General features: G+C 37.9%; 1 protein-coding gene across 29 annotated transcripts in view; it reads right to left on the reverse strand.

The window, feature by feature from the left end:
- The window catches only part of LOC126248677 (twitchin), a 523,948-nt gene that overhangs the window by 376,942 nt on the left and 130,192 nt on the right, over nucleotides 1-16,814 (reverse strand). For all 29 annotated transcript variants that reach the window (XM_049949938.1, XM_049949935.1, XM_049949939.1 and 26 more), the window contains 7 exons: nucleotides 12,921-13,011; nucleotides 12,650-12,822; nucleotides 7,180-7,362; nucleotides 6,992-7,071; nucleotides 3,806-3,972; nucleotides 2,219-2,241; nucleotides 1,211-1,282 (listed from right to left, as the gene is read on the reverse strand). In XM_049949938.1, the coding sequence (XP_049805895.1) occupies nucleotides 1,211-1,282; nucleotides 2,219-2,241; nucleotides 3,806-3,972; nucleotides 6,992-7,071; nucleotides 7,180-7,362; nucleotides 12,650-12,822; nucleotides 12,921-13,011 (789 nt within the window). The remainder of the gene's footprint in view (nucleotides 1-1,210; nucleotides 1,283-2,218; nucleotides 2,242-3,805; nucleotides 3,973-6,991; nucleotides 7,072-7,179; nucleotides 7,363-12,649; nucleotides 12,823-12,920; nucleotides 13,012-16,814) is intronic.

The following is a 16,814-nucleotide window of genomic DNA, read 5'->3' on the forward strand; positions in this document are numbered from 1 at the left end:
ATTCATCTTTCTGATACTGCACCACACTTGACAAACACCTTCATAGGACATTACAAGATCTTGAAACAAGCAGAATTTTTCCTCAATTGATAAAATGATTATAAGATCCCTTACGAGTAATTTGTAAATGTAACATATGAATTCCATCCATTTTGCTAGTGCCACAACAACTAACCTTTTTTTATTTTATCTTAGTTCTCATTACAAAACGTAAGTAGTCTTCCAATGAGAATGATAATGAGTGATTACTGAACTGTGACCACGTCACCAATGTGTAAATGCAGCCATGTAATTAAGCATGGAAAATCATCATGGAGACCCGTAGCATACTAAGATATGACTAAGCAGTCAGTAATTAAATAACAGTTGAGTGAATGGGCAAATTAAAAGAATTTATTATTATTTGAGAAAGAAGTAATGGAGGGATTACAGCACAGCAGATATCAACATAGGGAAATCGTGAATTATAACAGATGATAGCAAAGGCTCTGTGACTCTTTGGGTCAGCTGTTCACTCAATGTTACCGTGATCAGCTTGATGCCATATCCCTGATGACCATACATTACAAAGGTGTTGCTATAGCAGACATAAATGATGCCATCACCACGTCATTTGAATTAGTTAGGAAAAAGTGACTCATTGGTGCTTGATTGCTAACAAAAGGTCTGTTCTTGCTCCACCACACCATGGATATGCATCTGTATGTTTAATGCTGACAGTTTTTGACTTTGTTGCATTGTGCACAGTGTCATTTGCGAAAGCAAGTGGTAGTACTTGCGTTATGGGAAACATGGATTAATGATTTATGGTGGTACTGTCTTCCTACACAGTCTATGCAGCTTCCAGTGTTGCGCTATTTGCTGAACTATGAAGCCATCTTTTGTTTTAATGTACCAAATTACCAATCATATATTTTATTAGCTTGGTTTGCAGAATATTGGAGAGACTTCGAACATCTTGAATGTCCCAAATTCACTAGACTGAAATCCTATTGATCTGGACATTAAATGTAAGCCCATACCCAGTACCAATATTGGAGGTCAAATGTAATGCAGTGTGGATGGCCATACCACAAAGCAGCTAGTGGTGTCTTATTACAATGCTGTCACTGTTGTATACATAGTAAAATGATGACTTACACAGTACCAGACAGGTGGTGACAATTCAGTGATCACCCATTGCGTTATTGTCAATGAAATATAAAGTTACCTTTTCTGGTTCTGGTTTCTCTTCAACTTTCTTCTCCACACGCTTCTCTTCCTTCTTTTCCTCTTCTTTTTTCTATTATGATAACAGAAACAATCAAACACAATTAAAAACAATATTATGAAACATTATTTGAATGATATATCCATATTGTAAGACTTGTAACTGGCTAAATAATCTGTGCAGATATTATAACTGCAATGGAGAATTTAAAACATGACTTATGTTGTTGTAGGAACAATAAACAGCTGCTACACACTTAGATCTGTAGTAATAGGTAATTAATAAATTAGACTGAAGAAAGGTTCAGTCTTTGTACTCAACATTCTTTTGCATGCCACATGGAACTGTTGCAATGTGATATATCCTCCTCTGTTAGTGTCTCAGGTAAATTATTAAATGACACTTGAATATTAAGAAGAAAATGGATTATTGGGGCGAGGCAGGGTCAAACATTGTGTCACTCATAAACAAACTTGTAAAAATGTGTTTAGATGAAGATCTTCTCCATTGTTTGTCACAAACATGATATATGGAACATGTAAGTAATTTACCTGTTATGGTATAAAGAGCAAGTTTGCATCCTAATGTGCTATACTATTGACATACATGATGAAATATTTGTTACTTTGGCAAAAGCAATGTGTATAACTTATTAACAAAAATGTTGTTGGCAACTAATCTAGATGTTTTGCAACTTACCTTTATATGGAATTTATCATTCACAGGAGAAATTAGTGTATGGAAACCTCTGAGTGTCAGTACCATACAGAGTGAAATGGATTTGTTCTGACAGCTGAAATTGTTATACAGAAATGGAGGGAGCAGTATTGTACTGATTACATTTAAGTATTAAAAAATGTTATACACTATGCTGATCATTAAGCTCTATCAGCCCAGGAAAAACGCTGTGACATATGTGTACATTGTGTCTATGGATGTTTAGCAGAAAAATTACTTGGAACTGTTATAATAAAATTTTGTACTACTGTAAAGTGAATTCTACTGTACCTTCTCTTCAACTTTCTTCTTTTCTGTAAAAAATGGGAAAATTAAAAATTAATTAATCGAATGAATGGAACACATGTAATAAATAAATCTTGCTTATTTTACACAACTGGTCCTAGTGAGCATAAAAGTCATGGCTAATCAGAGTGCAACAAGTGGTATTTGGACTTATAAAAAGAGACCAAAGAAGAAACACATTTCCTGGGAATACTTGATCTCCTACGGGCCACTTGTAGTTTTATAAAATTCTGATAAATACAGCACTGACTAGAAAAGTAATGAATATAATGATTTCCCCAGATTTACAATGTTAAGGATGGCTAGAAATGTAACATATTTGCTCAAGATAAAAGCAACAGAAAAATTGAGTATAAAAAGAAATCAGTAGTGACACCTCTAGTTTACAGCTAAATATAACAAAATATAAAATCACATAAAGGAAGCTACTACCAAAGCTCTGTGCTCAAAATACTAGAAGGGAGACCATAAAAAATAACTGTCTGTGGTCAAGGTGAAATTAAAGTATCACATGTAAGGAAAAAACAAATAATTCAGAAATGGAGATTTGAATAAATGAGCAGTTAAAAGTATTTGAGAAACACATGAGGAATTTCCTGTAGTTGCAAATATATGTTTACTAAAAAAATTTACAATTTACTGCGTGGTTTGCAATCTATTGCCTGCTAAACAACAACCTTACACTATGGTTAACTAACACAGACTCACAACTAGTAACAAATACTTTCAACTGTTCACCACAAGCTGCAGCATGGTTGCTGACATTGCACACTGAGATTTGTATCCCAGTAAGTAACTTTATCTGCCAATGATACATCTCAACTCTTTCTTTTGATTCCAAATGACTCTGAGACATCTTGCTAGTTTATACCACACTGGAAACTGCCACAATTCTTCCTTTCGTGATAAATCATCAATCGAGTTCCTTTCACTCAATATATAACCCGTATTTAAATCACTTCTCTATTTAATTCAAGAACCTGGTTCCCTTTGATCCAGAGATCATATAGGTCTCTAAAGGAAGTGTGCTTGGGCCATTACTCTTCTTCATTTATGTAAATGATCTTCCCAATGGCATTTAAAATAAGACCATCCTTTATGCTGATGATACAAAGATTGTGATAAAGGGTGCACATTTAGAAGACTATGTTCTTAAAGCTGGAGGGGTTCTTTGTAATCTTGATAAATGGTTTTGCAATAATAGATTAGTACCAAATTACAAGAAAACCAATTTGATCTGTTTTAAAAATAGCAACACCAAACAACTGTCGTGTCAGAAGCGCCACTCAGTTTGTTTTGCTATCAGGAAGTTAAGTGAAATTGTCAACATGGAAACCCTGAAAGTCTTCTGGCTTCTGCCAACTGAGAAATAATGAATAGCAGTTGTTATGGCACTTCTGTGACAAATCTCTCTTTCTTGATGGCACAATTCCCTTTTCTTCAGTCACAATGCAATTTTGGCAGTCTTAAGATGTTAGTAAAAATATTTTCATATTAATAAGAACTCTTTTTCACTATATTGCAGATTACACTAAAGATCTCTGTAAGAATAAGATTATAATGCAAACATACCTATCACTTTAAGATCAGCTGATGAGTCTGCTTTTCCATATTCATTGGCAACAGTTACTTTGTATGAACCGGAATGTTCTTTTTTACATGATGAGATTGATAATCTTATATACTGTCCATCAAAGCTGGTGCTGATTTCAGAGGATTCTCTGATTATTGTCGTGTTCCTGCAGTGTCAACAACACAAATTTCAATTGAGAAACATGTACTTTTGTTTTTCAGTGCCTATGTAAAGCACTTAAGCTAATTCTACAAAATGCAAAAAGACAATGAAAAGTCATTATACACACAGTTAAATATTTAAATAAAACCTTACAAACAAGGACTTTTCAACTGCAGCATCACACAAATACATGCTAATAGATAATCATCTTTGAATTAATTTTGACTCATTCAGTGTCTTTTCTCATAGACATGAAATCTTGTAATCTGTCTTAAATCTGTAAAAATACATTAATGTACCGATTTCTGGAAGAATAATTGTTTCATCCTTCCGGCAATGCATCCACAACTTGAGATTATAATGATTAAAATGACAAAAAGAACAAATTACTCTCACTGTTTCAAGGGGCACAGTAGCCTTATCATTCCAATCATCATTCTTGTACAACAGAAATCTTTCTGTTAACTTTAAGTTAGAACTAAAATTTATATCATACAAAGTTGCCCTCTAAATACACTGGATAGTTTATAGCAGGAATTCTTTACTACAAATACAGTATTTAGAGTAACTCTCTGCCTTATCACTGTCATGATTATGTGAAGTACATGGTTCGTATGCTTCTAGATTACTTTTACTCTAGCTCTGGAGAGCTGCTGAAAGAGAGACTTTTCCTTATTTCTTTCTGCACACATAGTATTCATATCCCCCCCTCGTCTCTCTCTCTCTCTCTCTCTCTCTCTCTCTCTCTCTCTCTCTCTCTCTCTCTGTATGTAACTGTGTATGAATGTAGGTGCACAAAAAACACATTTATCTGAAAAATACACTCACATTCAGAAAAAACAGCTAGAGATAGGACATTCATATTCAGGCATCGACGTGTATAAGGCGCAAATGGTATCCTGTGATATAGCCATCCATTCTACATTCAACTGGTCCCAAAGTCCATCTGTGGTAGTTTGCAATGGGTTACCGCACTGCACCTGTCATTTCACCATATCCCACGTTTTCGATTGGCGACAAGTCTGGTGATCTGGCACGCCAGGGCAAAAAGCTGACATACTGTGACAACAAGAAGGCATATGTTCACACAGCAACAAGTGGTTGTGCATTGTCTTGCTGAATAATGGCATCTGGATTGTTGTGCAACAAGGCTATGGGTCGCAGGATGTCATCCACATGGCTCACACTGCTCATGGTGCCCTGGTCGTGCACTAACTGAGATTTGTGGTTGTACCCAATAGCACTTGAGTTGTAGGCCTTGAGTTGGCACTGTACATCTTGTGCAAATGCAGTCACTGTGATGCCAATCCCCCAGTCTGCCATAGCTGATGCCATTCCTGTCCTCAGTGACATCATTCCATATGCCATTGCCATCTAGCACATTTCTGCTCATTCATCAAAAGTAGACGGAGAAGTGGACAATGCACACGTAGCCCATGCCATAATAAATGGTGATGTATTGTCACCCCTGACAGCGTATGATGTGTTATACTGCTCCACTGTTATGCCAGAGCTGAAGAGAATGCACATCTGTCCTGCAAAGCCTTTTGGATGAGGTGTCAGTCTTCTTGGTAGATGGTCTGGGTGGTGTGACCTGACCCATCTCATTGTGTTCTACAGCCTTCTGCGAACCATTCTGCACACACCCGTTGCACTGCGCAAACACTTCTTTCCACATGAGCAGCAATTTCCCATACAGACACATCGTATTCTCTCAAGCCAATAATGCCTCCTCTTTCAAACTCACTGATTTGACAGTGTGGTTTGCACATATGTCTGCAATACATCTTGCATGTCTGCTCAAGTCACACTGATCCATTACCTCTGGTTTATAGCAATGAGAGCTGCAGGTACATTTTACTGGTAGGTGGTGTTGAGCTGCAATATCGATGTTGACCTTGAACCCGTGAGCCAACATGGTTCAAATGCTAGCCATTTCTGCAAAACATACTAATGTACATGTCCTGTGAATGTGAACATCCTATTTCTAATCAATTTAGGCATTCTCTTTTTTATGAACATGAATGTAATTCAAGAATAAATTTTTCAGTTTACAGGAATATCTACAAATGTTGCAAATACTGAATGAAACTTCTGCACATATATAACATTACAGCCAAAATAAATTCCTTTCTCAAGAAGTGAGAAATTCCTCTTTTGATATTCTATTTATAAACATTTAATGCCACTCAAAAAAACAAGCGATCATTAACAGCCACATGTGCATTTTGCAAGCCACTATATGCTGTCTGGCCTCAAAACTTTGAGGGTGTTATTTTCTGTGGGAACAAAAACACATCTTCCTTTCAAGATTGTTCAGAAACCTCATAATAACAAGCCTCTTCCAAACTTCACAGCTACTGCTTTCATCTGATCAGTACTCTAGTCAGTTTTGTGTGGTAACAGAGGTTCCACATACTTGAAAAATGATTGTGAAAATATTGCACAAGAATTTTTTATAATATTTTCCTTTTCTCTAAGAACCAACTGTTCTTTAATGGTAGTCATCATTTCCAATGTACTTCTACCCTTTCTGTAACTCTGGGAAAAGGTATGGGGTATCAATGCAGAACCTTGGAATCAGGAGTCATATGCCACTAATTCCCATCTTCTTACTGGCTAAATTCTAGCAATGATAGTTTCTTTCCCCCAGCAGGATCCAAATTTACTACCTTCTAGTCAAGCATCACCACACTCATAAGCATTAGTAAAGTTATCTACAGTGCTGGTTGACAGAGTTGAGTACTTCTCTACAACAGTTAACGGTTTGCTACATTTTACTTACTACTGTTCCAGTGGTTGCAAATTCAGGAAACATGAGTACAGTCTTATTCTGATCATCAATATGCATCCAGTTTACAACATCATAAAATTAAAAAATGTGTCACAATATGCATACAGGAATGCTGCTTGTAAATGTGTATATTGCCTCCATATCCTTAGAAGTCTGTATTTAATATCAACTAACCCACTGAAAAAGAGGGACACTGAAACTAATGTTTGTACTTTATAAACTGACATACCTGTACCACGTAACTTTCACTTTCTTGTCAATAGTAACCAGCTTTGCAACAAATTCAATAGATTTTCCCTCTTCCGAGCTCTGTGGAACAGTTCAAAGCTGGTATTAGTGTCTACACAGAAATCTCTTCATAAACATTCTTATTTCAGGGATACAGTGAACAATTTAAGGGTAAGCATGAAAACTTACAATAGAGCGGAGACCCAGAGCAAACTCTGGTGGTTGACCCTTTTCCTCCTCCTCTACTGGAATGTCAATAATTTCCACAGTCTGTGACGTTGCCTCTCCCTTTTCATTTCTTGCAACCAACTTGTAAGTACCTTTGTCTGATTCTGAACATGATGCAATCTCCAGTTTCACAGAAAATTCTCCCTGTAGATAAAATCAAATATGTACTGCTATAATGACAGCGCCAATGTTGATATAAATATAGAACAAAAATGTAATACGTATTGCATTGATGTATCATATATTTCTACATGCTTACAACATCTCAAATTTTAGAAAATTGCCTTAGTATTTAGTACAATCCAATAATTCCCTAAATAAATTATATGCTCCAGTGGCAATTACCTCACCAGAATGAACACAATGACAGTAGACAATCAGTTCTGCAACTATTATGAAACACAACGTGGTGCAGATGATACTGGATAGTAGTTATTTTGTTGTGTCGTATTTTGTTTTGTTTTCTACAGTGATTATGTACAATACTAATAAAGTGCGTGTAAAAACAAATAAAATAAAATGTAATTCTCATAACAATTTATTTCAAGTTCTGACAAAGAAACTGGCTGAAAATCGAGCCGTTTATCCGTTTCTCAGTGCCACCTCTGATTAGTGAATAGTGATCTAACCCTTATTTGTATGTTATTTCTGAATTTTCCATTTTTAAAAATAAAATCAATCTTCAATGAATAGCCACTGAAGACAATTACTAGCAGCAAGTGTGTTGAGCAAAAAGAAAGATGTACAGTGTTAACCATTTATACAGATGAAAGAGTGGATATTTTTATGACCTATCACTTATAGTATGATATGTTCATTCCTACATAAATAGCTGTTACAGTGAACATAATCAAGTAAAAAGTACAGAGGAAAATAATAAATAAGTAACCATTTATTTTCTGACAAAGAAGTAGGGAATGCTGGATTGATTAAAGGAAAATTAAAATCTGACATTCCAAGTGCTTTTTCGTATACAGGGTGAGTCACCTAACATTACCGCTGGATATATTTCGTAAACCACATCAAATACTGACGAATCGATTCCACAGACCGAACGTGAGGAGAGGGGCTAGTGTAATTGGTTAATACAAACCATAAAAAAATGCACGGGAGTATGTTTTTTAACACAAACCTACGTTTTTTTAAATGGAACCCCGTTAGCTTTGTTAGCACATCTGAACATATAAACAAATACGTAATCAGTGCCATTTGTTGCATTGTAAAATGTTAATTACATCTGGAGATATTGTAACCTAAAGTTGACGCTTGAGTACCACTCCTCCGCTGTTCGATGGTGTGTATCGGAGAGCACCTTAGGTACAGAAGAGACTGGAACAGCACATTACGTCCACATGCTAACACCTTTTTATTGGTCTGCCACAATACGTTGTTTCATATCATCTGGGGTTGTAGGCACATCACGGTACACATTCTCCTTTAACGTACCCCACAGAAAGAAGTCCAGAGGTGTAAGATCAGGAGAACGGGCTGGCCAATTTATGCGTCCTCCACGTCCTATGAAACGCCCGTCGAACATTCTGTCAAGGGTCAGCCTAGTGTTAATTGTGGAATGTGCAGGTGCACCATCATGCTGATACACATGAAACGGGTGAAAGCGGTGACGATGCAGTATGCGCATGACACTACTTTGACTCAGTCCATCGGCTCTCGCAATGTCCCGTGTACTAATGTGTGGGTTCATGGCAACAGCAGCTAACACACCAACTGCACCCGCTTCTCCTGTGACGGGCCTGTTACGGACCCGTTTGCGTGCTACGACCATACCTGTTGCATACAGTTGGCGGTAGATGTTTTGCAATGTGCGGCACGTTGGATGATGCTCTCTGTCCAGGTACCGTTCTGCATACACCCTGCAGGCTTCAGCTGCATTTCGTCGACACTCGCCATAGATGAGTATCATCTCCGCCTTTTCAGAGTTCGAATACACCATGGTCACAGTTCCTACAACACTACACTATCACAGACGTCTGGTAACACGGTGTACTACAGTTGGTCTGCGTGCAGAGACGAATGTAGAATAACAATAGCAGCAAGCGCTACATGCGGACACTGCGACAGCTAGACCAAACCACAACAGTGCACTACAGCCACACTCGTAAACACGGTCGTCATCGTAAACATGTCCCTGCAGATGCTGCTCGCCGACCGCGGCCCGTGTTTGTTACAACACGCAACTGAACGTCGGAGGTTTCAAGCGTCAACTTTAGGTTACAATATCTCCGGATGTAATAATCATTTTACAATGCAACAAACGGCACTGATTACGTATTTGTTTATATGTTCAGATGTGCTAACAAAACTAACATGGTTCCATTTTGAAAAACGTAGGTTTGTGTTAAAAAACATACTTCCGTGCATTTTTGTATGGTTTGTATTAAACAATTACACTAGCCCCTCTCCTCACGTTCGGTCTGTGAAATCGGTTCGTCAGTATTTGATGTGGTTTACGAAGTATATACAGCGGTAACGTTAGGTGACTCACCCTGTATAATTGAAAAGGTTTTTTTTATTTGGAGTGTTTACAGGGGTGTTTTAATATTCTGAGCTCTATCTTTGTTACATATAACACCTGTACTCTTATTTTTAGTAACTATACCAGTAGCATAGTGATATTAAACTCTTATTAAAAATCAGTGTTGATCATCTTTCTGTAAACTCAGTGGAGATGCTGCAAGCAGGAACTTGTTCGCAGGCCATGTTTGTGCCATATGGCAAGCCACTGTGCAAGCATATATTGAGTCATAATTAAATGGACTCCCTAGCTGCAAACAGGCGTTGATGTACTTCATTGGGGACATGTTGAAAATGTGTGCCCCGACCGGGACTCGAACCTGGGATCTCCTGCTTACATGGCAGACGCTCTATCCATCTGAGCCACCGCGGGCACAGAGGATAGTGCGTCTGCAGGGACTTATCCCTTGCATGCTCCCCGTGAGATCCACATTCCCGACATGTCCACACCACTACATTCGTAGTGCACCTAATAGATGTTTGCCCATCATACTCATTACTCGTGGCAGATTAATCTACCAAGTCCCGTACGAGTTCGGGCATGGCGTGTGTGTTCGCACAAGAAAGTCAATGGCCGGGAAGCCATATTTTAACTATGGCTTCCCGGCCATTGACCTTGGCTTCCCAGCCATTGACCTTCTTGTGCGAATGCACACGCTATGCCCGAACTCGTACGGGACTTGGTAGATTAATCTGCCACGAGTAAAGAGTATGATGGGCAAACATCTATTACGCGCACTACGAATGTAGTGGTGTGGACATGTTGGGAATGTGGATCTCACGGGGAGCGTGCAAGGGATAAGTCACTGCAGATGCACTATCCTCTGTGCCCGCGGTGGCTCAGATGGATAGAGCGTCTGCCATGTAACCAGGAGATCCCGGGTTTGAGTCCCGGTCGGGGCACACATTTTCACCATGTCCCCAATGAAGTACATCAACGCCTGTTTGCAGCTAGGGTGTCCATTTAATTATCAATTCATTTCTAGTAAAGCTGCATGGTCATCCACGGTAACTGTTCTTTCGGGAACAGATACTACCGTCATATATAGTTAAAATATGGCTTCCCGGCCATTGACCTTCTTGTGCGAACGCACACGCTATGCCCAAAACTCGTACGGGACTTGGTAGATTAATCTGCCACGAGTAATGAGTATGATGGGCAAACATCTATTAGGCGCACTACGAATGTAGTGGTGTGGACATGTTGGGAATGTGGATCTCACGGGGAGCGTGCAAGGGATAAGTCCCTGCAGACGCACTATCCTCTGTGCCCGCGGTGGCTCAGATGGATAGAGCGTCTGCCAAGTAACCAGGAGATCCCGGGTTCGAGTCCCGGTTGGGGCACACATTTTCAACATGTCCCCAATGAAGTACATCAACGCCTGTTTGCAGCTAGGGTGTCCATTTAATTATCAATTCATTTCTAGTAAAGCTGCATGGTCATCCACGGTAACTGTTCTTTCGGGAACAGATACTAGCGTCATATATAGTTCATATATTGAGTCACTAAATCATAAGCCAACTTGTTGATAGCTTAATGGCATTTTCTTGTCAAATAGTCATAAAACAGCACTTAAAAATAAAAGTAAAATTCCATCTATTGCAAGTATGTCAAAACAGTAATCATCAGTTTAAGTCATTTTTGGTTAATAGTGTACTGTTGCTGGTATGACATCTTTGCCCTGTGGGTTGCTTGCCCTTGGGCCAGAGGTCTCTCTCCTCCGGAGATTATTTACTAATATCACAAGGACATCATATGTGATAGACACCATACTGAATACAGACATTCTGCTGATACACTGTCTGTTACAGGTGCCACCAGAGGGCACCACCCATGCTCCTGAGCAGTGTGCACATCAGGAAAGTGGCAGAGTTGCTATCGAGGACACAAGTACCATCTTCACATCACGTGGTCACAGATGTACTTCCACCTGCTGGATATTTAATGCCAAGCACAGCCTCCAGCAGTAGCACTCAGTTCTCGACCTACGGCCAGCTACACTCATTGCTTATCAATTGAGAACTCACAGAAACCAGCCTGGGCGCTCCACTCTACACCATGCCATCCTCGCACTGCTTCACAGTACTACATATGGTATGGCCCAGTGGACACAGCTTTCTGGCCGCTTGGGATGAGGCTTCCCTCAGACTTAGTATCATGTCAGTGAAATTTGTTTCTGTTACTTTCAAGCGATCATGAACGATCTTTCAGTTGTTATTACTACTTTACTTATTGCAAACTTGTGCTGTGAATAACGTGTTTTAAACTTTAACCTGGGAATCATCATTACTGCCACCATGTGCATCACCCAAATGGGACTAAACAGTAACTGCAATGGCTTCTACAATTATACTGTCAGAATATGTGCTAGAGTGAATCAAGCCTGTACATGAAGAATGAATCTTAAAGTGTACATAATTAGGTACGTATTAGTGCATACATAGTGTCATGCAGTCAAGTGGTAGATCATGTACAGTGTATGAAAATCATTTCGTAAAACAACTAGTATTTATATTATGGTAATAATACTTTTAGTTTAGTACTTCAAACACATAAAGATAGCGTTGTTTAAACTTTGTCTGGGTAATTTAAAACTTATGACTGGTTGAATACGGGATGTACTTAACTGAATGGAAGCAGCAACAATGCTCAATGACCCTAATTTTTCTCAGCAAATCACAAAAAAACACAGTCCTTCTTACTAGAGATGAGATTGACTCTGTGACTAATTATCAGGGAGTGAGGATCTACTCTTTTGCAAAGGAAGAATGTGTGTACTGTTGTTCTGAGGTAACTGAGCACAAGTAGAGATTACATAGAGCAATACGTGAAAAACTGCACCATAGTGAATGACTTTATTCCTTTAACCAAAAAGTTAATTTATCACTGTAATCATACCTCTTTCACTTGCTCCACATGCACAGAACGTCTGTTGTCTTCCTTGACTGCTGTTCTCTCTTTGAACCATGTACACTTGGGTGCAAACTTTGATTGCACTGTGCACTCAATAATCACAGTCTTCTTTTTCACTATCTTAATAACCTTTGGCTTTTCCTTGATAACAGGAACAACTGAAGGCATTTTGAAAATGATTAAAAATGCACTGCATGTACATACACACACACACTGTTTGCACTGAATAGAAAATTACATTAAAACAGTTACTCACTTTCAATGTTGAGTGTCAGGTTTGCATTTAGTTCTCCAAGGTCATTCTTTATGTTACATTTGTACAGCCCAGAATCTTCCAATTGAGGATCCTGTAAAAGAAATTTAAATGTAACACAAATACAGTTCTCCTCTGGAATTCAGAAGACTTTATGCTTTAATTTTCTCATTTCTACATACAAACTCTTGGGGAAAGGGAGGGGGAGGAGGAAGGGGGGAGGAGAAATTAACAGGTGCGAATGCCGATATTCCATGTTGATTTTGCTTCATCTGAACAAATTTAAAGTGAAAGGCAAGACAACAAAATAATTCACAGATAATTGGAAGATAATGTAATTTTGTTCATCATAATCAATGTTTTAGGAAAGTTTGCAACTCTGTCATTTATGAACTAAATAATGGAAAACTGCACCAGTTACTTATTATATATAATATTCAAATCATAATTGGAAGAGTGTTGTCCTCGCATGGAAAGCATATTTGTTGTACGCTAAATTTTCTGACTGTTGTACGTCAACATAACTTTTTTGCTGTTTTTTGTGTACTTTGAAACAAGATACACTAAACAAAATATGACTGCCTTATCTTCAGAATTTAGTACTCTAACACAAGTGACAGTAACATATGGGTACAAGTTTTGTTTGTTTTCATGAGGGAAACTGGTGGTATGGATTATGAAAATAAGGTTGTTATTGTGGTATTTAGTCTGAGTATTGATTTCATGCAGCTCCCCTCACTAGTCCAACCTGTGCAACCCTCATTATCTATTTCAATCTGCTTACTGTAATCAAGCCATGTTCTTCCCCTATAAATTGACTGCATCCATTGCCACATTAATCATTTTTTGATTTATCACGCTACTTCCTATCAACTTATCCCTTCTTTTAGTCAAATTGTGCCACAAAGCTCTTCTTTCCTCCAATTCAATGAAGTATCTCTTCACCAGTTACTTGATTAACCCTGCTAATTTTCAGCATTCTTCTGTGTCATAACATTTCAGTCTTTTTATCATCAATATTTCACTATGACATAAGGTTACACGCCAGAAAAATACTTTCGAATACTTAAGTTTACACTGAATGTTAACAAATTTCTCTTTCTCTGATACACTTTTCTTTCTACTGCCTGTCTGAATTTTATTTAATTATTACTTTGGCCACCAAAAGTTATTTTGCTCAATAAAGAGCAAAACACATCTACTTCTTTTTATTTTCTCAGTTCCTAATCTAGTTCTCTCAACACTGCCTGATTCAGTTTAACTACACTCTATTACACTTGTTTCCAACTTATCGATATTCTTTGTCTTTTTTCAAGACACTACCCATAGTACGCAACTGATATGCCAGGTCTTTTGCCAATTCTGAGATAATTACAGTGTTGCTGACAAACCTTTATGTTTGCATTTCTTCTCTCTCAACTTCAATTCCTTTTCCAAATTTCTCCCTGGTTTCTTTTGTTAGTTGCTCTCAGTACAGACTGAATATCGTGGGGGTCAGACAGCAAGCTAGTATCAGCCCCTTATCATGTCTTATGACTCTTAGAACTGCAGTCTGGTTTCGGTACAAGTTATAAAATAGCCTTCACTCCCAGTACTTTATCCATAATAGCATAAGAATTTTAAAGAGTATTGTCATAATATTTTTTTCCTTAATCTATAAAATCTATAAATTTGGGTTTGCTTTTATTCAGACTATCATCTAAAAAAGAGTTGTTAAGTCATTATTGCTTCAAATGTCCTTACATTTCTCCAAAACCAGATTGATTTTTGTTTGGTTCAGATTTTATCAACTGTTCCATCATCAAGCACGTGACTCGTGTTAATATTTAACAATAATGACTTATTAAACTGATAGTTCAGTTATACTCAAAGCTGGTAGCACCTACCTTCTTTGATATGGGCTTATTACATTCTTCTTGAAGTCTGGCAGTATTTCATATATATTATATATCCTCTGTACCAGTGAAACAGTTTTGCCATCACCAATTCACCCAAAAAGCTTACCAATTCTGAGAATATGTCTTCTACCCCTGGTGCCTTGTTTCAATTTTGTTCTTTCAGAGTTCTGTTAAATTCTTCATGCAGTATTGCTACCCCCCACCACTGCATTCATCCACTTTCCTCTTCCATTTCCATAATGTCTCGAAATTTCTGTTCTTTATATAGCCTTTCTGTCTATTCCTTACACCTTGGAGTCTTCCCTTCTTTTCTTAATATTGGCTTTCCATCTGAGCTCTTGATATTCATGGAACTACTTCTCTTCTCTCCTGATGTTCCTTTCATTGTATTGCATCTATCTAACCCACTCACCTCCAGCCATTCATGCTTTGCCATTTTGCGCATTAAGTCAATTTCATTTTTTAAACATCTGTATTCCATGTTGCCAGCTTCATTTGTAGAACTTTTATACTTTACTTCCTTTCGTCAATTGAATTAACATATCATGTTATCCAAAGAATTCCTAATGGGCCTTGTCTTTTTGCCTAGTTATTCCTCTACCATCTTGATTATTTCACCTCTCAAAGTTATCCAATCATCTTCTATTGTATTCTTTTCACCTATTTCAGTCAGTTGTTAGCTAATATTTCCTCTGGAACTCTGAAAAATCTCTGGCTGCCTCAGTTCATCCAGGCCTCTACTCCTTAATTTCCTACCTTTCTGCAAATTCTTCAGCTTTCATCCAATTCATAACTGATTGCATTACATTTTATAACTAATAAATTATGGTCAGAATCCACATCTGCTCCTGGAAACATTATGTAGCTTCTCAAAATGTATGCTGTCCTTATTTTCCACAAAATCTTGTGATACATAGATTGTCCATTGGTTACAGGTCAAGCAATCTGATCAGTCACAGAAGTGTGGCAATGTTGTGGAGCATCCCTACGACACTTTTTCTGTGAAATTGTAATATATTGTCCTGGTGTGCTGAAAACTGATCTGCGAGAGTCAACTGTCCGCACCTAGTATGATGATGCCATTTATTCTTATATCATTGTTAAAGATGATTATGTGACATATGTACATGATTTAAGAGAAATACAAAACTCACCTGCATTTGGACTTTAAATTAAATTTAATGGCAACAAGTGATAATTTGTACCAGAACCGGACTCAATGCAGATTTAGCACTTTATGTGAGCAGTTGCCTTAACTGCTTTGCCTATCCAGACATGATTCCCCTCCAACCCAAATTATCAACTTGTTAAACACTACATATATAGTGTCCACTGACCATTATCCTCACTGTTTGCAGCTTCATCTGATTCCCTCAAGAGTTCAGACACGGTGTGCATCTGCACTTAAGTTATCATTACTGTCAAGGCATGTATATAAAAAAAGATGAAATAATTTAAAAAATAAAAATAAAAAAGGAATTATCTGAATGGGATGGCAATTGGCAGATGTGATCTACATGTAAAGACAAACAAACAATTATAATTTTGGAGTAATTTGATGACTTATTCAAGAGAAAGAGCTTCACAAATTGAGCAAGTCAATAATGCATCAGTCCACCTCTGGCCATTATACAAGCAGTTATTCAGGTTGGCACTGATTGACAGAGTTGTTGGATGTCCTGAGGGATATCGTGCCAAATTGTGTCCAACTGGCATATTAGATTGTAAAAATCTCAAGATGGTTGTAGGGCCCTGCCCATAACGTTCCAAACATTCTCAGTTGGTGAGAAAGGTACGATTTGGCAAGCACGAAGACAAGCAGTAGAAACTATTGTTGTGTGTGGGCAGGCATTATCTTGGTGAAATGCAAGCCCTGAATGGCTTGTCATGAAAGACAACAAAACAGGGCATAGAATATCATCAACATACTGCTGTGCTGTATGTAAGGATGTTGCGGATAACAACCAAAGGGGTCTTGCTATGAAAAGAAATAGCACCT

The sequence above is a fragment of the Schistocerca nitens genome, chromosome 3, assembly GCF_023898315.1.
Source record: "Schistocerca nitens isolate TAMUIC-IGC-003100 chromosome 3, iqSchNite1.1, whole genome shotgun sequence".
Classification (NCBI taxonomy): domain Eukaryota; kingdom Metazoa; phylum Arthropoda; class Insecta; order Orthoptera; family Acrididae; genus Schistocerca; species Schistocerca nitens.